This window comes from Gracilinanus agilis, chromosome 2, assembly GCF_016433145.1.
Source record: "Gracilinanus agilis isolate LMUSP501 chromosome 2, AgileGrace, whole genome shotgun sequence".
Lineage (NCBI taxonomy): Eukaryota > Metazoa > Chordata > Mammalia > Didelphimorphia > Didelphidae > Gracilinanus > Gracilinanus agilis.
The window spans coordinates 552,487,989-552,514,705 of NC_058131.1; the positions used below are offsets into that span (position 1 = coordinate 552,487,989).

Genomic DNA, 26,717 nt, shown 5'->3' on the forward strand with positions numbered 1-26,717 from the left:
AGAGAGAGAGAGAGAGAGAGAGAGAGAGAGAGAGAGAGAGAGAGAGAGAGAGAGTATAAGGGCAGCTGCCAAGCCAACCTACATCTTGGAGGTCATGTCACTGATATAAAAGTAGGTATGTATTCTGGGTGTGAGGTCCTGAGTGTGTGTGAACTAGTGTGTTAGTGCATATGAGTTTTTGCTCCAGTTGTCAGTGGTTGTCTGTGCATCTCGGAGAGGGGGAGTCAATAACCCAAAGAGCTTTTTGGAATTTATGACAATCCAAATCTTCCAATCCCCCCCAACCTCCCTTTCTGTGAGGTCTCTGCCTCTAGCTCCAGAAGGATTTCACAATCTCCTGAGAGTCTCAAGCACAAGCCTTGGCTCTTACCCTTCTCAATTGATCGATCTCTGTCTCTCTCTATCTCTCTCTCTTTCCCAGCTTTCCCATTCCCACCATCCCTTTTTCCAAGGCTGCTGTAAACCACATCCCTGAGAAACTTTTATAAAAGTTCCTCTACCCTCAGGTGCCAAGAGCAAGCCTTGTTCAGACCGAGCTACTTACCCAGCCAAACAACTCCAGGATCCTCCCCACCCCGAGCCCTGCCCCTGGAGAGACTGAAGCGGTGCCCAACCCTGGCTTCTCACCCTTTCCTAACTTTGGCCTCTAAGTCCTCCCCGGATCTCTGGCATGTGGTACGTGCACCCGGAGTCAAGCTACTCAGTCTCATGAGCCAGGTCCTTAGGGACCCTTTCCCTTGACCCTCAGAGCCGGAGGGGGTAAGGAGGAAAAGAAGCTGTCGGAGCCCCTTGGATGACGACTTCAAAGAAGTCTCAGCCCCTCTACTTGTCCCAAAGGGCAGCCTCCCAGTTTAGGGGCTTGCTGGGTTTTCTTTCTCCTCCTCAAACCTCAGCTCCGGTCACTGCTCAGCCTCCCCAGACTGGGGGCCGCCTCTCCCCATGTGAAGGGGCTGGCACTGGGCCCCAGACCATGATGTTGGGAGCCTCTTGCTGAAGTCTACCCAGAACCCAAAAGCAGTCCAGAGGAAGAGGGGGAGAAGACAGGCAACTGGGACCATGGCTGTGTCGGTGAGTCTCAACCTGGGGTGCAGAGATCCGGGTGGGAAGAAAAAAGAAAACTCCAAAGCTTCCTCTCAGTTGTTTTTGTTTTTGTTTAGCTTTTTTCCCTTTGTGTTTCCTGTAATTCCTCCCCCCCCCCCCCCATTCATCTTTTCTGTGTCTTCCTGGCTGTTTTCTTTAAGTCTCTCCTTCACTTTTCCCCTCCTCCTTCTTCTCTCTCTCTCTCCTTTTCTCTTCTTTTCTGTCTCTCCCTCCCCCACCTCCCCACACTTGTGTTCCCCAATCCCCTGCTTTACTTTCCTGAGACAGCTCCTGTGATGTGTGGGGAGAGGGCAAAGGATGAAGGCAAAAATCCTACGAGCTTTTTTTAGGAACAGGACAGATGGCCAGTGGCAGCTCCCAAGGAAGAAAGCGTTCGGAAGCAGGAGAAAGGGAGGAGGGGAGGGGGCAACGGGAGGAGACTGAGTAAAGAAGGGAGGGAGTGAAAGAGGACCTGAAGCACCCCCACAGAGAGGGAAGAAAGTGAAAGGAGCAAATGGACCGAAGGAGAGATTAGGAGCCAGAGAGAGAAAGAAAAACAGGGGTGAGGGAGAGAGATGATGTCAGTAGAGCCTCAGGCCACTTTCCAGGCACTGGAGGTTGGGGACAAAGGGAGGAGACAGCTGGCAGAACGAGATTTTGGGAGGGGGGACTCTCAAGGAGCACATGGCTGCTTGCCACCCCCCATTAAACAAACCTCGTAGGCGGGGGTGTGTGGGGGAGGGAACCATTCCCTCCAATTCATCTGGGGGGACCCAATAGGGAGCAGGGAGAGCAAGAGAAACCCCACCCCTTCATCAACCAATCAATCAGCAATTATATATTGTTCCCGGCACTGGGCTTCATCCCTACTGGCTAGATTCCAGAGAGTGAGAGATTCCCTTCTTTTGCCCTGCCCCAAGACTCTATCCAAATAGGAGAGTTCTTCCTTTTTCTCTGGAGACCCCTTTATTCAAAAATCAACTCTTTAGCTTTTCCATATCCTCCCACCAGAACATTCCCCACCAGCCCAAAGATATTTAAAGAGCAAAAGGAGTCACAGTGCCCAGGGAAAGCATAATCTTAGTTCCAATCTTAGTCCCATTTTCCGGTACACTGGGAAACCAGGGAAAGATGGAGAACCTCCAGATCTCTGTGCTGGGTAAAGGCTCTACCCAAACCATCTGGGGTTCTGCCATCTAGGATGTATGCAGAGCAATCTGGGCCCAAAGCCTTTGCCCTCCAATCCTCCAAGGAAACACTTTCAGGTTCAGGGGATAAAAGACTCCTGGGTTCTACTCTTGAGTTAGGCCATCCCTTTTTTACTTTCTTGATTTGTAAAGTGGGGGAAAGAATCCTCTTTTGAATCCTGAACAAATGACTGGGGAGGGGGCACACATAAGCATTTATTAAGTGCCTACTCTATGCCAGGCACTTTACAGATATTCTCTCATTTGATCTTCAAAACAACCCTGGGAGATAGATACTTATTATCATTTCCAATTTACAGTTGAGAAAACTGAGGCAGACAAAAGTTAAATAATTTGCACAGGATCAAACAGCCAGTAAGTGTCTGAGGCTCGGATTTGATCTCACGTCTTCCTGACTCCAAGCCAGTAGACTAGATCAGACTTGAAGTCAGAAGCCCTAGACTGGAAACCTAATTCTATTTATATGAGCCATTTGGCCCTGAGCAAGCTGGTTAGCCTCTCTGGGATGGATGCTACACAAGAATCAAATTAGACTATGAATCTCATCTGTGCTGGGGACAATAGTTGTAGTTTTGTTCTTGCTACATCTTTGAGGTAAATATTCCTTTGTAAAAACTAATCTGTTAAGGGGTTAAATGGGACTGGGGTGCTTGGATTCTTAAAATTGTGGGAACCTAATAGGTGGAGGCTTGAGCTTGTGGCAGGGACAAGAGATGCCCCAACCCCTTTAACGATACCCTAGAACCCTAGGTTAGAGGCAAAATGTACAACACCTGGCCCTCAGGCAGCAGGCACCACAGAATCAGTGTTATGCTGGGAGTAATGATTCTTAGATGACCTATCTCATGGGGCTATCCTAAGGAGCACAGCACTGTTTTAAAGTCAAGGAACCTAGATTCAAATTCTGACTCTGTTAGTTATCTGGACAATCTTGGACAAGTTGTTTAACCTTCCTGGGCCTCAGTTTCCTTTTCTGTAAAATGGGGGTTTGGACTAGAGGATTGCTATGTCAGTGTTAACTCCTGTGACCCTACAGCTTTAAATGTAAGCTATCATTATTATTTTCAAAATAATTCAAATTGATGCTGCCTCATTTGAAGGAGAATATGGGGCATCAAATACTTTCTCTCTCCCTCTTGCCTTTCCTCCCCCACCAAGGCCCAGCTGGCCCGGGCCCTTTATGACAACACAGCAGAATCTCCAGAGGAGCTGTCCTTCAGACGGGGCGATGTCCTCCGGGTGCTGCAAGGAGAAGGGGCAGGAGGACTGCCAGGTTGGTGCCTCTGCTCCCTCCATGGTCAGCAGGGGATCGTGCCCGCCAACCGAGTGAAGCTTCTGCCCACTGGCCCCAGCCCTGAGTGCAACCTTTACCAGGTGCCTCCCACTCACCAGAGCACACCTGATCCAGTCCCTGGGCTCAGTAATGTGGAACAGGAGGTAAGCAGGGGCCAGAAGATGGTTTCCCCCCTCCTCATCCTTAGCTTGAAAACTCAGGCTAATCCTCCTTCCTGGGACTTCCCAGGGCCAAGCCCCAGGTTCTGTCTATACAGTTCCTTCCCTGGGCCCCAAAATCTAAAAGCTTTTCTCCCCACCACCTTCACTGTTCCCTTCATTATACTCTTTTCTTTGCAGACACAGATCTGTCTTTCAATTATTCCAGTTGTGTCTGACTCTTCATGATCACATTCAGAGGTTTTCTTGGCCAAGATACTGGAGTGGTTTGTCATGTCCTTCTCCCACATTACTTTACAAATGAGGAAATTGAGGCAAACAGGGTTAGGTGACTTTGTCCAGGGTCACACAGCTAATAAATGTCTGAGGTCTGATTTGAACTCGGGTCTTCCTGACTCCGGACTTGGCACTCATTCCACTGTACCACCTAGATGCCCACAGACACAGATAGTGAGGTAGAAAGAGTATTGGTGATCAGCAGAGGACAGTTCTAGTTCTGATTCTCACATTTATTAACCATATGATCTTGGGGAGGTCAATTAACCTCAATAGCCTTGGTTTCCTCTTTTGTAAGATGAGGAAGGCAGTCAGTTAACAAACATTTACTGAGGCCTATAATATGCCAGGCACTCTGCCAAGTGAGAAGGAAACAAAAAGAGGCTAAAAACCGTCTCTGTCCTCAAGGAGCTTACAGTCTAAAAAGGGAAATAAATGACAAGCAAACAAATATGTACAAACCAGATTGGAAATGATTAAGAGAGGGAAGACATTGCTGGCTTCCTTTAGGAGGACAGATATTAGTTGGGATGGGAAGGAAGTGGAGATGAGGGAGAACATTCTAGGAATGAGGGACAGCCAGAGAAAATGCCAGGAGCTAGAGATAGAGTGTCTTGTTCATGGACTAGCAAGGAGGTCAGATCACTGGAGAAAAGAGTACATGCCAGGGAGTAGTTTCCCGTCTTTTTAAGACTGGAAAGGGAGAAGACATTAGACTGCTGAGTGTAAAGGGTTTTATAGGCCAACAGATTTTGTGCTGATTCTGGAGTCAATACGAATCAACTGGAGTTTATTGAGTTGGGGTTGGTGGTGGTGGTGACACGGTTGGACTTTTGCTTTAGGACAATCAGGATGGGTTGGAATTGGGGAGAAAATTGAGGCAGGCAAGACCCACCATCAGGCTGTTGGTAGTAATCAGGGTTGAGATGATGGGTCTGAATTGGTGGCAATGTCAGAGGAGAGAGGGGGGCAAAATTCAAAAAATGTGGCAAGAATGAAATCAATAGGTCTTGGCACCAGCTTAGATATGGGGAGAGGGGTGTCAAGAGAGAATGAGGAGTCCAGACTGACTTCTGGGTTGTGAGTCTGAGAGACTGGGAGAATGGTGGGACCCTTGGCAGGAATAGGGAAGTTAGGAGGTGGGTTTTAGAGGAGAAGATAATGGATTCAATTTTGGACGTGTCTAGTTTAAGACATCTTCTGGACTTATCTTTTGAGACGGCTAAAGACACATGATCCAAAGTTAGCAGAGAAGTTAGGGCTAGGTACTGTAGATCTGAGAATCATCAGCATAATCAGTTCATTAAATCCATAAGAGTTTCACCAAGCAAAGTAGTATATAGAGGGAGAAGAGAAGAGAGCGCCCAGAAGATTGGATTAAATCAAGGGTTTATTCTCTTTTTTGCATGTCTTGGACCCAAAATGCATCCCAAAAAAATAAATAAATAGGAAATCAATTGTATCAGATTTAAACAATAAGTTCAAAGACACCATGTTAAGAATCCCTGGACCAGATACTTTCTAAGATTCTGTCTAGCTCTGATGCTTTTTGGATCCTGGATCTAGAGCTGGAAAGGAATTTAGAGGCCATATAGTACAATCCCATCACTCTGTACGTAAGGACATTGATGCCTTGAAAGATTAAATGAGTGACCAAAGGTAGCAAAGGGTTTTGAATGTAGCTTCTCTCTCTTGAGGGCCTCAGCTCTTCAGACTATACCACCTGAGACCGTAGCATGACCCTCTTATTCCCTACCCTCTCAACCCTGCTAACCCATGCCATACTTCTGCTTATTCAGGTATACGTGGTACCTCCACCACCTCGGCCCTGTTCTGCCCCAAGACCCTCATCTGGGCCCTGCCCACCATCCCCAGATACCATCTACAAAGTCCCCAGAAGTAATGGGACACAAATAGACACTCCTGGAGATGCCCTAGAGGTAAGGATGAAGATGTTTAGAAAACTGGGAAATTCTGCCTTTAGGAGGCTTCCAAGAATGGCATGGGAGAGGAGGGGAGGCAACATGAGACAGAAAGAGGAATCTGCCCAAGTTTGAAGGCTGCTGCAAAGATATTCCCTGGGGAGGGAACCAGAGAGGCAAGGAACCGTTTTCTGAGTCTCCCTGATCCTAGCTCCTTTTTCCCCTCCAGGTTTATGATGTCCCCCCAGCTGCTCTTCTAGTTCCTTCCAATGACCCCTATGACTCCCCAGTTCCTTTCCCCCGTCCCCTAGCCCAAGCATCCACTCAGCTCCCTGGGGGAGATGATGCTCCCTATGATGTCCCTCCAGCTCTGAAGCCTTCTCCTGAATCTGATCTGGAGTGGGAAGGGGGGCGAGAACCAGAGCCCCCCCTTTACGCAGCCCCCTCCAACCTGAAGCGGGCATCAGCCTTGCTCAATTTGTATGAGGCACCAGAAGAACTTCTGGGAGAGAGCACCTCCACCAGTAGCGACGAAGCCATCTATGACGTGCCCCTGCTGGGTCCTGAGGAACCTCTACCTGCTGGACCACCCAGTCCCCCTGGCCCCAATCCTGCCCCCAATGATCTAGAGACCCTGGCTCTGCTCCTGGCCCGGAGCCCACCTCCACCTCCTCGGCCCAGGCTCCCCTCTACTGAGAGTCTGTCCCGGCGTCCATTGCCTGCCCTGCCTGTCCAGGAACTCTCAGCCCCGTCTCCCATCCCTTCTCCTGCTTCTGGCCGAAAAGGCAGTATCCAGGACCGGCCACTGCCCCCACCACCTCCTCGCCTGCCCAGCTACATGGGACGCAAAACTGAGAGAGACGAGGAGGGAAGAGTGGCTGATGCAGGGGCAGGGATGGCAGATCCCCACAATGAGTATGAGGGCATCCCCCTGGGCGAGGAGTATGACTACGTTCATCTCAAGGTGAGCACAGCCTCTGCGCACTGATCCTTCCTTCCTTCCTTCGCTGTTCATCTCCAGAGAGGCAGACTAAGGAGGAGGCAAGTGGAGGGAACAAAGGGGGAATTCTCCCAGTTTTAGTATCATCTCATAGTCATTCTTTCCCTCCTCCTTGGATGGGTTTAGGGATTGAGTGTGTAATGAACTTCCCCCACCACCACCACCATCACTACCTGCAAGGCACAGATCTGTGCCTCGGGCATGGGGAGATTAAATGATTTGTCCCATGGCCATCCCATAGGATTGGTAACATTTGAACACAAATCTTTCTGACTCCAATACTAGCCCTCCACCCACTGCCCCACACAGCCTGAATCTAGATTTGCTTCCTGGTTCTAGGAGTCGGTTCCAGCACTAAGTTCAGACTCTTAAGCTCAACTCCATTTTCCTAACCCCAAGCTCTGAGCTTTTATGTGAAATTTCTTCCCTATATCCAACCTTTGTCCCTTTAACATTTCTGACTTAACCTCCTGGAGCATCATGGTGCCGGGAATTTGGAGTCAAAGGGCATGGGTCCAAATTCCAGCTCTTCATATATGGCCTTGGACAATCACTTCATTTCTCTGGACTCCATTTTCCTCATCTATAAAAATGGGGCAGAATGGGGGCATTAGATGAGTTCTAAGGTCTCTTTCAAATTTATTCTAGAAAATGGGGGATTGTGATAAAAATTATTAAATGATGCAAATGATCAAATTCTCATCATTGTAAAGTGCTTTGCACAAACCTTAAGGCAAATGATGATGATAATGATAATGGTCTAAGAACTGAAAAGAAGGCAAGGGGCAAACAATTCAGGTAGGCAGTCTAGGAAAAGATCTAGTCTAAGGAAAGTCCCAGGCAGGCTTCCTCTCCCCATTTCACTGAGATTCTGGTCCCCTCCTACAGGGGATGGAAAGAGCCCAAGGGTCTGATGCCCTGGATGGGGCCACACCTGGGGGTCCTGAAGCGATGCTTCGAGAGAGCCCACTGCCAGAGGAGCAGGTAAAACACTCCTGGGTGTGAACAGGGAGCATTGAGAGACTTCTGGGGAAGGAGGCAATAATTTGGGGAAGGGGCTAAATAAAAACTCAAGGGGACAGTTAAAATTTCAAAGGAAAGATTGAACACTCAGATGGGAAGATGTTAGATGGGAAAAGTAAAGTAAGAATTCAAAAGGAAAGCATTAGAATTAAGGGGGAAAGGAGTTAAATTCAAAGGATTAAAATGCTGTGAGAGGGGACTGACTATGTTAGGAAACAGAAAAGTAGGCAGCCCCAGTTGATTGAAAATGGCATCAGATGGGAAGTCGGAGGTCCTGGATTCTAATCCTAGCCTTGGCACTTAGTGAGAAACTATAAAACTATCACTGATCTTTCTGAGTCCCTCACCTGTAAAATAAAGGGGTGATCTCAGGGAGAAGTGCTAAGGGAAGGGATCCTAAAAGGGGAAATGCTCACGCAGGAAAAGCTGTCAGCTTCTCCTAGGGTCGGGGCTCTGGCAAAGCCTCCCTAAGTAATGCTGCTTCTCCCCACAGGAGGCCTCGACCCCAGGGGAGCCCCTCGATCTGCCTTCAGGTGACCTGCAGCTATTACACTTCTATGCTGGGCAATGCCAGAGCCACTATTCAGCTTTGCAGGCAGCTGTGGCAGCCCTACTGGCCAGTACGAGGGCCAACCATCCCCCTCGTCTCTTTGTACCCCACAGCAAACGAGTGGTAGTAGCAGCCCACCGGCTGGTGTTTGTGGGGGACACCCTGGGCCGGTTGGCTGCATCAGCTCCTTTGCGTGCCCAGGTTGGCACCGCCGGGGCTGCTCTGGGTCAGGCATTACGGGCCGCTGTGCTGGCTGTCAAGGGTGCCGCCCTAGGTTATCCCTCAGGTCCTGCTGCCCGAGAGATGGCCCAGCGGGTTGCTGAGCTGGCTGGACAAGCATTGCAATTCACCACCCTGCTCAGTGGCTTAGCTCCCTGAGCATCGCATTTCCCTCCCTGCCGGACACCCTGCCTTCCTTCCCACCCACCTACCAATTCCAATCCAACCTGGCACTCCGTTACCTGCCTTTTCTCCTTTTTTCTGGAGACCTCAGGGAGGTCATCCTCTCCCCCATGACTGCCCTGTGGGACATGGGGGTGGGGGGGTGGGATAGGCACTTGATCCCCCTCAATTTTTTTCATTCCCTCTGTTCATCTCATTCTCCCTTACTTCTCCACTGTGGATTCTCCTTCCCTTTTCTGTATCTCCTTCAACAGCTTTTTGTACGAGCCATTTTATATAAATTATTTATATTTAATATTATTCTCCACATTGTTAGGGGAGGGAAAGAGGAGGCGCATGGTCTGTCTTAGGAGGTAGGGGAAGGGGGAGGATTTCTAATCTCACCCCCTTCTTGGGCGTTTGGTCCCTTGGCTTCCCCAGCTCAGCCTCAAGAAGACAAAAACGCATGGCAAAGGCAAATTGGGGGAGGGCCAGGGAAGCCATTCCCTCGTATCCTGTGGTCAGGGTGAGCTCAGGACCTCTGCGCCTCCAAGGAAGATGGTGAGATGAGAATGAGGCGAAGGCACTGAGCCTGCAGCTTAGGCCACCCAGGACTGAGTAAAACTGGAAATCTTTTTGGAACTGAAAATGGGGTCGTGGGAAGGCCCCTGTGAAGACGGTGAGGGAAAAGGGGGAAAGTAGAGAGCATCATAAACTGGAATTGTGCGCCTCAATAAAGCCTGTTCTTTGTTGATCATGTCTGTGCCTGTCTGTCTTGGTGATGATGAGTAAGATATCTGGAGGAAGAGAAGCCCTTAGTCTCAAAGAATTGTACTTGGGAACGGGGACAGACTTAAGGACCGGTATGAGGGAAGACGAGACAGCTAGGTGGCTCGGTGGATAGTGCCTGGATTCAGGAAGACTCATCTTTCTGAATTCGAATCTGGCCTCAGACACTTACTAGCTTCATGACCCTGGACAAGTCATTTACCCTTTTTGGCCTCAGTTTCCTCATTCTGAAAAAAAAAAAAAAAAAAAAAAACTGGAGAAGGAATAGCAAACCACTCCAGTGCCTCTGGCAAGAAAACCCCAAATGGGATCTCATAGACTCAGAAATGACTGAACAGCAAGAGAGAGGGAAAACACATACAAACAAAGGTCAAGGAAATAGGAGCCTGTTACGTAAATGAGGCAGAGTAGAACAGTGGTCAAAGGTCTCAGGTTCGAGTACAAATTGATACTTGCTGGCTGGGACTTTCCTAGGCTTCAGTTCATCAGTTCAAAGAAGAGGGGAGCGGGGGTGGGGTGGGAGTGTACCCCCTGCCTCTGAGATTCCCGGCATCCTATAACGGCCCTAGAACAAATGGCAAGAGAATGTTAGAGCAAGGTGGAGGTCTTGCTGGGATTGTTTAGTCTATCAGTAACTGCCCTGGAAATAGGATGGTCCCCCTTTGCCCAAGATTTTTGGGAGATTAGAAGAAGGCATGTAGGCTACTCCACGCACACACACACACACACACAAAGAAGAGGGCATTCATTCTACTACCCACACCCCAGGAAGGTGAGGGGGCAAGAGGGTAGTAAAGGTCGGACTTAAGCCCTGCAGGGCCTCTAGTCCCAGATCCAGCAAGCTTTCCTCTGTGCCAGTGTTTTAGATGAGGGAGGCAGCGGAAGCCTCCGGCCTCTGCCGTGGGCAGGCAGGATAGCAGGCTAGCCAACCCTCCCCCCCCACAGCCCGTTCCTGGCTCCCCCTTCTCCCCTCTCTCGGGTAGGGTGGCTTCCATGCCTGGAGGCCACTCAGAAGTAGGGCGGATAGAGCGAGGTTCCCTCCCTCCGAGCGTGAGTCCAGGAGGACCCGGGAAGGGGAGGAGAGTCTAAAGGAAGGGGAGGAGAGAGAAAGGAGCCCAGAGCTGGAGAAAGGGGGGGGGGATGTCTAGCAGAGCGGTGGAGCGAGGGCCAGCCAGTGGGCCGGAGCAATCAATAGCAGGGAGGGGAGAGGAGGCGGGAGAGCGGCCAGAGGAAGGGAAAGAAGAGAAGGGGCGGGGAGGGGAGAGGAGGTACCCCCCTCCCCGGGCCACAGCGCTAGGCCCCGGCTCCCTGGCTAACAGGACCCCCTCGCCCTAGGGGGGAACAGCAACAGCCCAAGGGCCATAGCGACCCCTGCCCGCCCCAGAGGGGTGAGTGCCTGGCCCCCAGAAGGTGCACAGACCTCGCCTCCCCACCAGCCTACCCTCTCTCCCCACCAGCCTTCTTCCAGTCTTCCTCTGTCATTCTCCATCCCTCCCTTCCTCCCTGTTTTTCTCTCTTGTTCCCCACAGGTCGGTCCCTCCTCGCCCCAGGGTGAATGGAGCCACGGGAGGGCGAAGGGGAAGGGGAAGGGGGTCCATCAGCCCCCGACGCCCTGGGGAGCAGCCTGTCCCTGGCAGCCCCCAGCGGGCCCCCCAGCTTCGAGGTGCTCTTCTCGCAGGTGGGGGTGGTGGGGAGGGCCCAGCAGGTGCAGCTAGGGTTGAGCTGCCTGCCCCTGCTGTTCGTGGCCCTGGCTCTGGCCTCAGACCCCCTCCTCACGCTGGTGCCGCCCCTGAGATGCCGCCCGGGCCCTCCCTCAGCCAATACCTCCGAGTGGGAGCCGACCCTCAACGCCAGCGAGGAGGCCTGCCCCCCGCCCCCACCCAACAGCACCCGGTGCCCCCATGGCTGGGACTACAGCGGGCTCCCCATCCTCACCAACAACATGGTCACCGAGGTGAGGGGCAGGGCACGAGCGACACTGGAGAGTGGGGCTGGGGGAGCTCCTGCTCCCTCCATCCCAGCAAACCCTCCTCTCCCCCTCCACAGTGGGATCTAGTCTGTGAGAGGGGCTGGGAGGTAACCCTGGAGCAGATCCTCTTCCTCTTAGGCTTTGCCTGTGGCTACCTGAGTCTGGGCCATCCCGCAGACAGGTATGTATGTGAAGGGCAGGAGTGCCCGCGCTGGGAGAGCAGGCTAAGGGGAAAGTGGGCTAAGGGAAGGAGGCTGCCTGAGTGTGGCAGAGGGAGCTGCCACTGGAAGGCAAGTCTAGTTCTCAGGGTTCTTCTGTCCACGTGGGTCAGAGCCCTGGCCCCCATCCCTCATGCTCTCTCCGGTCTCTGGGTCTTGGGGGGGGGGGGACCCCAGTTGGAATCTCAGCAATCTGGCGGTCCTGACCTTACGCGGAGGAAGAGGGTGAAGGTGGTGGCATGTAGTGATGGAAGGGCCTTCCCTTTCTCCAGGGTAGGACGTCGAGGGGTCATACTGCTGGCCTTGGGGCTAGCCGGGCCCTGTGGGGTCGGAGGGGCCGCCGCTGGCTCCCCACCCAGCCTTACTGCTCTTCGATTCCTCCTGGGCTTCACGCTGGCTGGGGCTGATCTCGGCCTCTACCTGACCCGTGAGTAGAGCTCCTTTGGTGCTGCCCTCCCTCCCCTCGCCCTTCCTCTTCCCTCCCCTCACCCTTCCTCTTCCTTCAGTGTCTCCAGTCTCAGGCGGTCAGCAGTCTCACGGATGCATGGAGCGATGGAGCAGGCAGAGCCCCTAAAGACTGTCAAGTCATGCCTCCTCGTTTTACAGATGAGGGAACTGAGGCTCACAGAAGTGAACCCACTTCCCCGAGGGCAGCTAGTGCCAGAGTTAAACCTGGAATCCCCACCTCCTGACTCCTTCCAACACTCTTTTCTTTGAATGCTGAGTCTAACCTCAGTGACTGCCATTGTTCCCACTTCAGGTTCTCAGCAGATTCCTTACCTGCCTCTAACCTCTGCCTCCTGTACCCCTCTTCCCACTGCACCCCTCCTCCTTCTCTCACATTCATTTTTCTTCTGGACGTCCCCAGGCCTGGAGTTATGTGAGCCCTCCCAGCGGCTCCGAGCAGTCCTGGCCGGAGAGCTGATGGGAGTGGTGGGACAGTTTCTGCTCCTGGGCCTGGCTCTGGCCTGCAAGGACTGGAGACTTCTGCTCAGACTGATCACAGCTCCCTGTATCCTCTTCTTGCTCTATGGGTCAGTGATGTCTTCTCCGACATTCCCCTCTCCCCCAGGTCCTCTACCACTTAGCCCTTAGACCTAGAGAACTCCTAATAGATGTGCAATCCAATCACTTATTCAGCCATCACCGCCATTGAGGTCCCTCCTCCCAAGGCTCCTTTCCCAGCTTACCAATGATAGGAATTTCATGTTCCACAGGACTAGCAAAGAAATACCCCAGGATAGAGAATGTTAACTATGTAATGAGAGCTCCTTCTCCTTCCCTCCCTCTCCCCTGGTCCTCACCCCGCCTGTCTAGTTGGCCAGGTCTCTTCTTGGAGTCTTCAAGGTGGCTTTTGGTGTCTCGTCGGACAACAGAGGCTCAGGCTGTGTTGAGAATTCTGGCTCAAAGGAATAGACCACGGGGGGAGCCATTGGGGGATGAAGCTGAAGAAGCACTTCGAGGTGAGATCCCAGGGCAGAAGGCGAGAAGGCTCTTAGCTAGTGAATAACATGTAAGGGGATGCACATGTGGGTGACTCTGTATACGTACTTGATACCTGGACAGTCATGGAGCCCCTCTCCTGTGGAAACCAGCCTCAGAGAGCGCTCTCATTCCAAAAACATGTCCACACATCCTAGCAGGGTTTCTGGGTAGGGGTTTTCCCTTCCCAAGGACCAGATCGTGTCTATAAGTTTAGGCACGTGCCCACATAACCACCTCGATCTCTGAAGTATACTTCTATGTCTTTCTCTTTCCATTCCTCCCCAAGATTTGGAGAACACTTGTCCCCTTCCAGCAGCCGCCCAGATCTCCCTCTCAGCCTTGCTTAGCTGTCGAAACATTTGGAAAAACCTACTTATCCTGGGCTTCACCACGTGAGCACTGAGCAAAGTGGGAAGGGGTGCTGGACCATAGAGAGAGACTTAGCTGGCAGGAATTGGGGGAGACCCTTTAGCCCAGTGGGCTAAACCTAAGGGATTCCACAAGAGGTTTGTAGCTTGGGTTCTGGGAAACTGAGGCTATGAGTTCCAGCAGAGATGAAGGATCAAGGCTCAGGGTCTTTCCATTTGTCTCACCCCTACAGCTTCATTGCCCATGGGATTAGGCATTGCTACCAACTTGTGGGAGGAGGAGTGGGACGAAAGTCCCAGGTCGACTTCAACCTGTATTCCCTGCTGGCTGGTGGCACAGCAGGCTTAGCCTGTGTCTTCCTGGGGGTTACCGCTGACCGTTTCGGCCGCCGGGGCATCCTGCTGCTCACAATGACCTTCACCGGCATTGCCTCTCTTGTGCTGTTGGGCTTGAGAGATTGTGAGCATCCCAGAATCATGACAATACCTGTCCCTTCTTCTCACAGGGGTTCCAGCCCATTTCTGGGGAGTCTTAGGCTATGACTCTATCAGATAAGCTAAATCTCTGATCCTGTGCCCAAAGTACATTTTTTTCAGTCATTTTTCTGCCCCGTCCAACTCTTTATGACTGAATTTGGGGTTTTCTTGGCAAAGGCTCTAGAGTGTTTGCCACTTCCTTCTCCATATCCAGTTCATTTTAAAAGTGAGGAAACTAAGGCAAACAAGGTTGAGTGACTCATCCAGAGTCCCACAGCTAGCAAGTGTCTGAGGCCAAAGTTGAACTGAGGAAGATGAGGCTTCCTGACTCCTGGCTTGGCATTCTATCCCCTGCACCACCTGCCTGCCCCATACCTCTCTCGTATATAAACCCTACTATCCCATGGATACTTCTTCCCACTGTCTTTTCTATCACCAACTCCATTCTATTTTCCTGGTTAGTGTCAGTCCTCATTATCATCAACAAACATCTGTTGAGCACTTAGACTGTGCAAAGTACCACACTAGATACTAAGGAGAGAATCAAGGCTCCAGGACTTCAGACACCCCACTGGGGTCTTTTTGACTCGGAAACCTCTTCCCTTTGTTCCTACAGATCTGAATGATGTGGCTATCACGACTTTCTCCATACTTGGCCTCTTCTTCTCCCAAGCTGCTGGTGTCCTCAGCATCCTTCTTGCTGCAGAGGTCATCCCTACAACAGTCCGGTGAGAACTAGGGGTTAGACTCAAATGGAAATGGGCCAGCTCCAGCCTGATTCTATGGGAGATAAGGGCAAGATCTAAGATGGTCAGTGGATAGAATGCTGGCCCTGAAATCAGGAAGACCCGAGTTCAAGTTTTGTCCCCGGTATTTTATTAGCTAAATGACCCTAGGAAAGTCACCTCTCTGTTTCCCCTCTATAAAATAAAGGTAATAATATCACCTGCTACAGGGTGTTATTTTGATGATTAAATGAGAGATGTGTAAAGCACTTTGCAAACCATAAAGCACTGTATAAGTGTTACCTATTATTATTCTTTTTTTGCTTCTTTACATATCAATACAATTCTTAATAATCATTTTCTGACATTTTGTTATCCACGTTCTCCACCTCCCTTCCCAAGATGGCAAGTGATATGATATAAATGATACATGTTATCATCTACTACATAGTTCCATGTTTATTGTGTTGTGAAAGAAGACACATAACTCTCTTACAGTAGAGAAAAATCCATAGAGGCATTCTTCTTAATATTGATATTATCAGGAAAGAGATAATGAAGGAAGGGGACAGGATAGGTCAGCTCTAAACTGGAGAAGTTGCATTTAGAACAGGTTTGGGGTCCTCAGACTATGTCTGAGTTTCATTTTTCCTCTTCCACAGGGGACGGGGCTTGGGCTTAATCCTGGCATTGGGGGCACTGGGTCAGCTGAGTGGTCCAGTACAGCGTCTCCATGCTGGTCGTGGTGCCTTCCTGCAGCATGTGGTCTTGGCAGCCTGTGCCCTCCTCTGCATCGTCAGCATCATGCTGCTGCCTGAAAGCAAACGCAAAGCCCTTCCAGAGGCCCTGAGGGACGGGGAGCTCTGTCGTCGGCCCTCCTTGCTAAGACCACCCCCCCCAACCCGTTGTGACCATGTCCCACTGCTTGCCACGCCAACACCTGCCCTCTGAGTGCCACGGGGGGATGCTGACAGGAGAATGGAGGGCACTACTTTTGAAATACAGAGGCTAACAGATCCATGATGGAGATGGGAAACACCAGAGCATGCCATGTTGGTTATAGGAAGGCCAGGGTACGCCAAGAGTGGACCACAGACATGAAGGAAGTTGAGTGAACCTTCTCCAATAGGAATATGGAGTACACAAAGGCCACCTGGAAAGTGGAGTTCAGCACATCCCAGCCCGTGGGATGCCTCATTTAGACAAGGGGAGATCAAAGGCCTGCTTCCCTTACTTCTCCCTGCTATTTCGTGGTCCCCCTTGTCTGGGGAAAGGATCATGGATTTCCGTATGGTGATCCCCTTGCAGAGGACACAGGTGCCGACTGCAGTAAAAGCGGCAGGGCTCTCTCTAGCCTCACCCAGGGAGACACACTGGGCCTACTACTTATATTTCAATAAAGAAAATTTCAATGGAAGAACAATGAGGAGCTTGAACTTTCCTCCTCTTTTTTTTTTTTTTTTTTTTTTTTTGGCTGTCCTCTACATGACCATCTCTTGTGAAGGGAGGGTGTCTCTGAGGTCTGAAACATACCAATCCCGTATCCCGCCATTTCTTCCCTCTCACTGGGCTCTGGAGAAATGATTTTTGCTACTTTCCTTCATCAGCTATTGTCCCATGAACAGCTAGTAGAACAACTACTAGAGGTCGGGATGGAAGAGAGTAGCCTTAATGGGGCTGGAATGTTTCATTTGGGGATCTGCTCTCTCCTCCGTTACCACACCCAAATTCCTTCAAGAAAGATTTAGATGCAGGAAGCGGCTGCCCAAACCAGGAGCTGATTATCAAGCCCATGAATTGCTTCATTCATGCAACAAGGATGTATTGAGCCTCCTGTGTGTTCTAGGTCCTAAGGGAAGAAACGAGGAGGCACTACATCATAGGTGCCCTCTGCCCTCAAGCAGCATATTATGATCTGATTGGAAAGTCAACACATGTCAAAACTAAATAATAATACTAAGGCAGTTCATGTAAAGCAGCAACTCAGAATCCTACAGCTCATCTCTGAGCCTGCTTACTCAAATGTGAAATGGGGTTCTTAATTGCTTGCACTCCCTATTTGATCATGTTGGTGGGAAAGAAATGCTTGTAAACTAGTATTCTAGAGAAATGTAAGCTATTATTATTATTACAAGTGCCATAAGAGTTTAGAAGAGAGCACCTAGAATGGGAAGCAGAGTAGAAGAGTGTTGGGACTTATGGTCAGATGACCTGGTCAGAGGTCCTGAGTTCAAATCTCTCCTCTGTCACTGCTTATGTGACCTTATATTAGTCCCTTCTCTCTGAGTTTGTGTCCTTAACTGTAAAACAGATCAAATGAGATAACTTTAAGGTCTCTTTCAACTCTAAATCTATAATCCTTTGATTGGCGTTCATTGGGATGTTAAGAGCTGGATGGATCTTTAGGGGTTAGTCTAATCTCATTTTACAAATAGGGGAATCAAGGATCAAAAAAATAACTTGCCTATAGTCACCGAAGGCTGAAGTGACCAGAAGACCTCACTGGGGGTGGGAAGAGGGAAAAGGATCTCCATTTGAGCCTTGAAAAGTAGGATTTGTTTAGGTAAAGACCAAGGAGAAAGATACTTCCATCGTGTGGGCAGAGCATGAAGACAAGAATAGAATAAGCATAGTATTTTCAGTGGTCACTTGTTTTGGGCAAGAGATAGTAAGAGCTCTTTTAAGGAAAGAATAACCTCAGGGCTATGTGGACTAATAAAATCATATATAAGAAAGCACTTTTGAGATCTTTAGAAGGAAAAAAAACTCATATAAATCTAAGGCTGTTCCCTACTGGAATAGAGAAACAAAACCCCTTATAATTCTTCATTAAAAGGGCAGTGCTCTTAAAATTTGTACCAAGAAAATCTGGGATGCATAGCCACTGGAAGTATCAAACAAAAGACAAGTAGGAGTCAGAATTCCCCCACTGGCTTGGGTTATTGGTAATATGGAAATAATGCCCCACCTATATCTACCTCTGGAGAATCTGTGTGAACTGAGTATTAAAATCATATATGGGAATGGTCTTTGAGTACTTTGAAAAAAATCTTACTTTTTTATTTGCTAATAATTTGGCATAGTATATACTATTGAGTAATAGTCATTTCAAAAGAAATGACAAAAATAATGTATTAATTTCCTTGTCAATGTACAATACTTCTTAACAGAACTGGCAAAAGTCCAGATGAAAAAAACTAAAATGTTAGAGCAGTTCTTGCCTGCAGAATTTAAAAAAAAACAAGTTTAGGGGGCACAAAGGCAAAAATTAAAATGCTTTGTTCCGGAAGTGCTTATTTCTGGGGAAGAAAACAATAGGCACACAGACAAATAAATAGAAAAGACATAAAAAATAATTGCAGAGCCTGAAGAAGGGCTAGACTCTAAGGGAGATGAGGCAAAGTCTCATGATAGGTGGAGAAGCAGCATGTAAGCTAAGATGTAAGAAATAGCCATTCAAGTTGTGAAATTACAAGGCTGCTAAACAGTGAAGACGTTTGACAAGTATTTATTGTGCCAGTATAGTAGTGGGCACAGTCAGGCATTTTAGAATTTACAGTGTAGCTAGGTAGGTTAAGATATACATTCAAAATGCAGACCTAGGAAAATGTTAAAAGCAGTAAGGAAAGTAAAAGCCTGAATCACCAAATCCTAGAAGACTAGAATTCAGGTCTCCCTTGGAACCTTGAAGGAGTTATCACACCCAAATACAAGAAATTGCCACCTTCATTTGCACATAATAGGTGTTGGGAGTTTTTACTTATGTGGAGCTATACCAACTCAAAACCCAAAATTCAATAAGGATTGAGATAAATTCATGGATGATGATTGATCCACAGTGATGGAAGTTAGGGATATCTTGAAACACATCCTTCACCTGCGGTGAACAGCATAGATGTCCATTTGAACGCTCTAAATTTTAGAATCTAAAACCTTGAGGAGCTATAACATGGCATGGTTCTCCTTACCTTGTAGTAGCATGCAACCCCTATGTATGGGCAGTTACTGTGGCTGAAAAAAAATTTTCACCCTGCAGCCAACCTGGGGATACCCTTTTAGATTTAGACCAAAGTTCAGAGAATAGATGCACACTTCATCGCTGGAGCCACACTAACAGTAAGGACAGCCAAACTTCTGAGCTCCATGGCCAGTTCTCAACCCTGCCCCTGCTCAGCCTTGGAAAGCCCAGAATCATGGCTTCAAAGTAGGACTTCAATGGAGCCCACTTTTACAACACTGCCACAAATGCTCAAAGATATCAGAGGCAAGTGACCTAATTTATCAAATTCTTAAGATAGAGCTAGGTAGCACAGTGGATAGAGTGCTGGGTCTGGAGTCAGGAACTTCTGAGTACCAATCAGGCCTCAACATAACCCCAGCCAAGTTATTTGTTTGCCACAGCTTCCTAAACTCTAAAATGGGAATCATAGTAACATCTAACTCAGTTTGTGGAAAGGATCAAATGAAGATAATTAAAAAAGTGATCAGCACTAGACCTGGCACATATAACTTAATACCCATTCCCTTTACTGCCTCTTCTTCTCCACCCCCACCCCTTTTTAGTTTTTAACAAAAAGGTATAGCACCAGCCTCAAATAGTTTAGAACTTGAAAGTATGTGTGTACATGATTAGTTGCCAGTGACTATTCCACAGACTCAGTGTACAAAGAAAAGATCTAGGGTTTTTCCCAAATACTGGGATCAGGTAAGGTTGGTCATCTAGTAAATAAACTGGGTAGATTGTCCTGTGAAGTACATAACTTTCCCTGCTATCTGTAAGGAACCTTTAGGTCTTGCCACCAATGTGCTATTCAGACAACCAAGCTGACATATTTCAAATATCTCTCAACTTCAAAAAACATTAGGCAGGTTGTCTGAATGTCCCCTTTATTTCCCAGGGAAATTGTTGGGAATTTTATTTATGGAAGATACTATTTTCCGTTTCATACCCCTTACCTTCCAAGTCATAGATATTCACCATCTAGAATGGGTACACTGTGTATGGCTCATGGCAAAAATAAGTGAAAATCTGAAAGGATAGGAAATCTGAATCTTTAAGACAAGAACTGAGATTGTTACCTTTGTCATCACCAGCCCCCTAAAAAATTTTGCTGTGGAAACAACCCCTCTTAACTTTATATAAGAATAGCTAACTTATACTATTTGAAATGTTAAGATCCAATTTAAAAATCAAATATAGGATTAGCTCCTCCAGTGGAAAAAATAATAATAAAACAGAATATTTGAATGGCGTGGTTAGAGTAGGAGGGTGGTCCTAGGTCTGAGAAAATAACTTTTATGTCAGTGACGATTGGACTAAGAAAGGAATGGGGGGAAGGTAGTACAACTTCTAAGAGCAGCCAACGGAGACCCAACACAGCTGATACACAGGATCCCTAAGAGATGGGATTCCCTAATTCAAAAACAATCATGAGCAACCAACCATGAAGGAAAATTCTTAGACCAACTTTAACCTGCAGAGGAAAATTCAGCTATTTAGCTAGCAAGCCATACTCCACCCTCTGGTAGACAGGTAATATTGCTTAATCCACTTCTTCACCCGCTAAACTAATCCTAAATCCCACAAATTCCTTAGCTAAATTTATTCAAACATCAATCCTCTACAAATCCAAAGGTCTGGGGAATACAAATCTGTTCTCAAATAATTTACAGAGGAGAAAAAAACAAGTGAAGCTATTATTAGTGACTAAAATGTCTAGTATATAATACTTGCTATATAAGTTCCAAGATCATTCTGAGTCATATTGGTAAAAGAAGCCTTCATTGGAAAGCTGAATTGGGTCAAGAATGGGGATCTTGGCTAGCAAAAGTGGCATGTGAGACAAGGAAAAGCATCACGAAACATTTACAGAACACAAAGTTCACATCTAGTTTAGATTATTTAAATAGATATGGATGGGCTTGGGGGAGGTAGGTGGTACATTTGGTCTGTAGTTCAAATATGAATTCAACACTTACTGTGTGACCTTGGGCAAGTCACTGAAACCCTTTTGCCTCAGTTCCCTATCTTTAAATGGGATACACTAGAGATGAGCAATGAGGGTACTCTGATTTGAATCTCTGGACAATAAAGGAAAAAAGATTTTTAAATGCAAAAGAAAAGTTTTAGAATTGCAGTGTTTTAAGAAACTCTTAGATAGAGGCAGCTGGATGAGTTCCGTGGATAGAGAGGAGGCTGAGAGATGGGAGATCCTGGGACCAAATATGGTCTCAAATACTTCAGGTCACTTAACACCAATTGCCTAGCCCTAACCATTCTTCTGCCTTGAAACTGATACTTAGTATCAATTCTAAAAGTTTTTTTTTTTTTTTAAGATATAGGTAGCATTAATTCAAAACCTTGTGATAACCCAAAATATTTGGTAAGAATGCTAGCATTCTAATTATCTACCCCTTTAGAATTAGTTTACTTTCACAATCATTATAGCTGAGTAAATAAAAAATAGCTTAATTTCCTAAATTCACACAGCCTTACAGCTAGGAGAGGTAGCCTAATAGCCTAAGGCTTAAGTGAAGCTGTGGAGACATAACCTAAAACCAAGTGTGTACAGCAGTGGTGTCTAAAACAGAAGACAGCAACACTTACCCAAACCCAATTTAAAATATAATTAGATACAATTATTAATAGGCATGTTGTATCCTCTTCTTAAGAGTGGCAATGTGTTTTCAAAATCACATCTTATGCATTCCTTCAAAAACACAAAACAAAACCCTGGAATAGAGCCTAGAAGAAAAGCAAGCTTTACTATTAAATCATTTATCGCTTTCCTTTCATTGCAAATGCTTACCAGTTGCTCATTGAAAATTTATTTTAAACAATTTTTCTTTCAAGTGAGAAAAAAATCTGGAATATGGGCATGTGTGGAAATGTTAATGATCAAATTTTTAAAAGGAAAAAAATGTAATTAAGAGATTAACAAAGTAACCACAATGGTGGATTTCTAAGGTACATACAGTACACATAAGCATTTAGGTCATCTACCTAGCCACTTGGGTTTTTCTGGTCTTAGCTTACATTTCCACCTATCAAATGCCTAGGAAAACAACATATAGTTCAGAAAACTAGTTTCCCTCAATCATAGACTTAATTATCCCAACTATTTGTAATTTAATGCCTACTTTTAAATTTTAAAGGGCAGATCTACCTCCATAACACCACCACTTCCGACCAAGGTGGGTTCGCCTTCTAGGAGAGATCTAAGAGAAACAAATATTCCTTGCATTGAAAAGACTGTACACTATTTTCAAAAAACATTTTTATTTTATTCATGACACATATTAAAAAAAAAAATTCCTCCCACCCCTGGAAATACCTAAAAAAATAAACAAAATCCCCAAACCCTCCCCTCCATCCCCTGTTCCCACTTCCTCCCGCCCCCTCCAAAACCAAAATTAAAAGAAAAAAGGAAAAAAGAAAAAGAAAAAGAAAAAGAAAAAAACACCCACCCCCCCATCCTCCCCAAACAAGGTGGTGCATTTCCCCAAGGGGAAGGGGAGTTTACACTGGAGCCGCTGGGAGCGGAACGGAGATCTTCCGGCTACAGAAACCTGCAAAGAAAGACACTCAAAACAGAAACAGAAACACAAACGGAAACAAAATAGATCACCAGGGAATTTCTGGAGGGTCAGGAGAAGTAGTCCCAGGGATGAAGGACAGGGAGCTAGGAAGAGGGGAGGGGGGGGTAATTGGCAGGATAAGAGGCAGGCAGGAAGGAGAATAGGGAAGAGATGGAGGGAGGGTAACAAGCAGAACAGTTTTGTGTCCTTACATACCCTTGGGTAAAACCTTTCCCACCATCCTGCCCCCACCCCTGAGCAGCCCCAGTGGGTGAAGTGAGGAGGGGAGGCAGGGGGGAGGAGGAAGGGAACAGCTTTCGAAGTCGAGACTTGTCCATGTCGAACCCCCAGAGTGAATGAGCAGCCCCCTGTCCCATTCCCTGGGGGCCCTTCCCCTGACCAGACCCTCAGAAGCAGGTCCCTCCTCAGCAGTTAGTTATGGGATTCTCCCCCCTTCCACAGTATATCTTTTTTTTAAAAAATATTTTTTTTCCATCAAGGTCATCTTCTGTTTTTCTTTTTTTTTTTAATTCTTTTTTTTTCCTTCTTTCTTTTTTTTCCTCTCTCTCCTCCTAATACACACTTTTTTGGTTTTTTTTTGTGTTTGTGTTTTTTTGTTTTGTTTTTTTGTTTTGTTTTTTTTAGTAAGGGGAATACCATGACGTCGCTCTAGCCCGGCCCCTAGAAAAAAGAAGGAGAGTTGGGTGTAAACATAGTTAATGGACATCTCAACACAACCCCCTCCCAACTCTAGTTCCTGTCTAAGGGGAAAGTGAAAAACTACTAACGCTTAAAATCCCCCCAGAGGGAACAAATCAGCAGAAGGGAAGTCATCTGGATGATGAAAAGAAAACTACAAAGCACTCAAGAGAGAATGTCCCAGTAGGGGAGAGGGAAAAAAAACTTGAGGAGAGGTTCAGTTCCTAAATATTCTAATAGTTTCCAACCTTCCCCTAGAAGTTATTCATCCTATTGCCCCTGAAAGACATTACCACCACAAGTCCCTTTCCTAACTATCCAACAATCAGGTAGCAGCTCTTCTGAAAAGCTATCGGCGAACTTCTCCTCTATATGTTAAGGATATTAAAAAAAACTGACCTATGATTATCAAAGCAACTAACATCCAGAAAATTATAATCCCTAAAATCCTGGCAAAGGGTAGTAAATATAACCTCAATATCCTCATCCAGAACTAGGGAGATCTAATCTGGCTCTGTTATTTTCTTAGAGATACTGACACTTTCAAACCCTTCCCACATCCTAGGGAAAAAGCTCAACACACTCCCTCCTCCCTTCTCACAATGGACACTAACACCTGGTTCCATACCCAGATTTCTGTGTAGACACCACCTTCATGCTAGTCCTACTAGTAACTATGAGGAAGAATAGGAAGGGATTTGGGAAAAAGAAGGGACTACTACCTCTCTCCTCATCCCCCATTACTGTTTAAGGACTGGGATGCTGTATTCAAGCTTGCTGTCACACACAGGCAAGGAACGAAGTCCCTAATAGGGAGTGAGGACTTGAACCAGATGAGAGGCAAGGAATAGGACTCATGGGGAAGAGGAGAGAGGAGCAGCCCATCTATCCTGACCTGTAGACTCGGCCCCGGGGTCTGCTGTTGAAGCCGCTATAGAATCGAGAGCGTGAACTACTGTAGTTAGTAGCCCTGGCACGATATCGGGCACGTGGAAAACCCCGATCTGTGGTGCTGATCCCCGGCCGATTGGTCCGTTTTGGTATCACCTAAGCAAATGGAAAATGGTCAAGCCAGGTAAAAAGCAGTTCTCAGAATTGAAATGTAATACTCAGAAGAGAGCAAGCGAGCAAGTGCTTACTTTGATCTGTCTTCCTCTGAAAAGAGAATCGTCCAAGGCCATCGACGTCCTGACCGAATCTTTATCTGAAAATTCTATATATGCAAACCTGGGAAAGGGGAGAAAACAGAGATGTATACATTTCCATACATTAATTTAGTTTTTCTAGTTTTCTATATATCCACATCTCCCCTAAGTCCACCTATATCACCTATATCACTTGCTATCCCAGTATGTCAACTCCTGAGAGGAAGGCCATATGACTTAATGTATTCTAGTCTAGACAAATATGTAATAAGCACCTATGTGAAAACTATACTAACCCCAGGGAAACAAATACAATCAATCAATGCTCAAAAATGAACTGATCTCTCAAGGAGCTTACATTCAACAAAAACAGGGACGGAACCTTGTGATTTCACTGGTGTAAGGAATGTCCAGATGAAGAAACTACTCCTATCAATCTAGGCTGGCACCTTTTCTACAATGAGTAGTCTTACAGAGTTGATTAGAACACTGAAAAATTATTACTTGCCCAGCATGTGTTAGAGGCAGAACTTTAATTCAAATCGAATTGGCTTCAAGACCAACTCTACCCAATACTCAAGAAGCTGCCTCTCCACATTCAACAATGTACAAGATATAGCATATACCTGCCTAACTTTTAAATTTTGATGAAATGAATGTAACCCTGTGCTCTACTACCGCTTACCCCTTAGGATGGCCACTGAACTTGTCACAAAGGATGGTAACTCGATTAACTGAACCACAACCATGGAAGTGTGCCTCCAGCTCTTCTGCTGTTGCACCATAGTCCACCTAAGCAGAAAAAGACAATTTTCACTGATAGGACAAACACAACCTAAGACAAACACTAGCTGTTAATCAAGTGTTGGGGGTAGGGAGGATGGGGAGAAAAAAAAAGGGGGGGGGGGTTGAGCCTCCTAAATCTAAGTGCTAACAAAAGGCAAACTAACTACAAAATCAGAAACATTCCCTCTTCTGCCCTAACCCATGCTTTCTCCATTGCAATTCACAACACTTACTAATTTCCTCATCTACAAAATACAGGACTAAAAAGCATTTACAATTTTCCCAGTTGTAAATTCTACAATTTATATAGACACCTCCCACTCCCAGTCTAATCCCAAATACCCCACAAACCCCTTCTCCTGAAGATAAAGTTTTGGCTCAATAGGTCCTTTTTCTAAATCTTTCCTCAAAATAACAGGCCTCTTCCAGGAAGAGACTAATACTTACATTGCCTACATAGATGGATCGGGCATCAGCCTCCATCTTCTCCTCAATGGACATGATCACTGGGCCAGCTATAAAAGAGAGCAATTTTCCTTTTCTACTTGATCCTCATACAAACTCCCACTTCTAACACCTCAACAGAAAGTAATCCAAGCAGTGTCACATCCCTGAGAGACTTCCCATGATTTGTCCTGAAAAAGGGCAAATTGAAGGGATGTGTTCCAGTAAGAAAGGAATCAGAACCTTGCTATTTACTACCTATATGTGTCTTTGCTCAAGTCCCTTCTCCTCTTTGTGCCTCAGTTTCCTAATGAGAGGCTTCAATCAAATGACCTCTAAGGTCCTCTCTAGTTTGCATATATAAAAATCATTATATTATCATTGTTCTCTTAGCACAGAAAAGTCCCTACCTAAATTTAGCGCTAGAGAGCTAATTTATCACTGAGACTATACCTAAATGGAGGGTAAGGGGGTGGGAATTAAACCTAAGTTTATGGATTCTAGGTAATAAAGGCAAGTCACTAGCTTAAAGGAGAAAGAAAACATGACAATAATGCCCTCTCTAAAACCACGGTCCCTAGCAAGGTCACCAAGGAAAGATGTTTCATCTCCCTCTACTCCCCCAGACCACTGGTCGTCCCCTCTTTCCTTCGGTTCTGGGCACGTCCCGGCGCAGAAGCCGCTCACCATTGCCTGGGGGTGGGCTCATGTTCATCTGTTTCTCCACCTCGTTCTGAAGCTCCTTCAATTTCTCTGCCTCTTCCTCCATCTCCCTTACTCGGGCTTTGATGGCCTCCAGCTCCTGGGGTGGGTGAGGTAGGATAGCGGGGCTTAGAGGAAACATGGAGGGGCCTCCTCGGTTTCTCTGGCCACCGAGACTGCCCGAGACAAGCGCTAGCCCCCCTCCCCTTCGGGCCCGCGGGGAGCCCCCTCCTGGGCCCCTCAGCCCCCTCCACTCCCCCCTCTTCTCGCTCCTCCTCCCTCCTCCACCCCCCCACCTCGTCCCGGGCCGGGCCCCAACGCGTCCTGGCTCCGGCTCCGGCCTGGGCCCCAGCCTCGGCCTCCCGCCCGCCGCTGCCGCCGCCACCACCGCCACCACCGCCACCACCGCCGCCGCCGCCGCCGCCGCCGCCACCGCCGCC

General features: G+C 47.3%; 3 protein-coding genes across 4 annotated transcripts in view; 2 read left to right on the top strand and 1 right to left on the bottom strand.

Annotated features, from left to right (window-relative positions):
* The first annotated feature begins 61 nt into the window (after nucleotides 1-61).
* Nucleotides 62-9,646, top strand: EFS (embryonal Fyn-associated substrate). Of its 2 annotated transcripts, XM_044662271.1 has the most exons (7): nucleotides 62-115; nucleotides 507-1,068; nucleotides 3,447-3,725; nucleotides 5,816-5,956; nucleotides 6,168-6,902; nucleotides 7,827-7,922; nucleotides 8,455-9,646. In XM_044662271.1, exons 2-7 carry the CDS (start codon nucleotides 1,057-1,059, stop codon nucleotides 8,887-8,889), a joined length of 1,698 nt encoding a protein of 565 aa, XP_044518206.1. In that variant the 5' UTR covers nucleotides 62-115; nucleotides 507-1,056; the 3' UTR covers nucleotides 8,890-9,646. The 2 variants fall into 2 exon arrangements, with proteins under 2 accessions (XP_044518206.1, XP_044518205.1); XM_044662270.1 differs by lacking the exon at nucleotides 62-115 and having other exon boundaries at nucleotides 399-1,068.
* Nucleotides 9,647-10,857: 1,211 nt separating this feature from the next.
* Nucleotides 10,858-17,939, top strand: SLC22A17 (solute carrier family 22 member 17). The gene is made up of 9 exons (XM_044665242.1): nucleotides 10,858-11,635; nucleotides 11,728-11,831; nucleotides 12,141-12,295; nucleotides 12,737-12,902; nucleotides 13,186-13,331; nucleotides 13,640-13,745; nucleotides 13,955-14,181; nucleotides 14,815-14,926; nucleotides 15,586-17,939. Exons 1-9 carry the CDS (start codon nucleotides 11,237-11,239, stop codon nucleotides 15,872-15,874), a joined length of 1,704 nt encoding a protein of 567 aa, XP_044521177.1. The 5' UTR covers nucleotides 10,858-11,236; the 3' UTR covers nucleotides 15,875-17,939.
* A 5,179-nt stretch (nucleotides 17,940-23,118) lies between these two features.
* The window catches only part of LOC123237987 (bcl-2-like protein 2), a 21,246-nt gene continuing 17,647 nt past the window's right edge, over nucleotides 23,119-26,717 (bottom strand). Inside the window, exons 2-7 of the mRNA XM_044665243.1 lie at nucleotides 26,263-26,377; nucleotides 25,579-25,646; nucleotides 25,031-25,137; nucleotides 24,340-24,427; nucleotides 24,096-24,247; nucleotides 23,119-23,182 (exon numbers count right to left, since the gene is read on the bottom strand). Coding sequence (XP_044521178.1) covers nucleotides 23,143-23,182; nucleotides 24,096-24,247; nucleotides 24,340-24,427; nucleotides 25,031-25,137; nucleotides 25,579-25,646; nucleotides 26,263-26,377 — 570 coding nt within the window. The 3' untranslated portion in view covers nucleotides 23,119-23,142. The remainder of the gene's footprint in view (nucleotides 23,183-24,095; nucleotides 24,248-24,339; nucleotides 24,428-25,030; nucleotides 25,138-25,578; nucleotides 25,647-26,262; nucleotides 26,378-26,717) is intronic.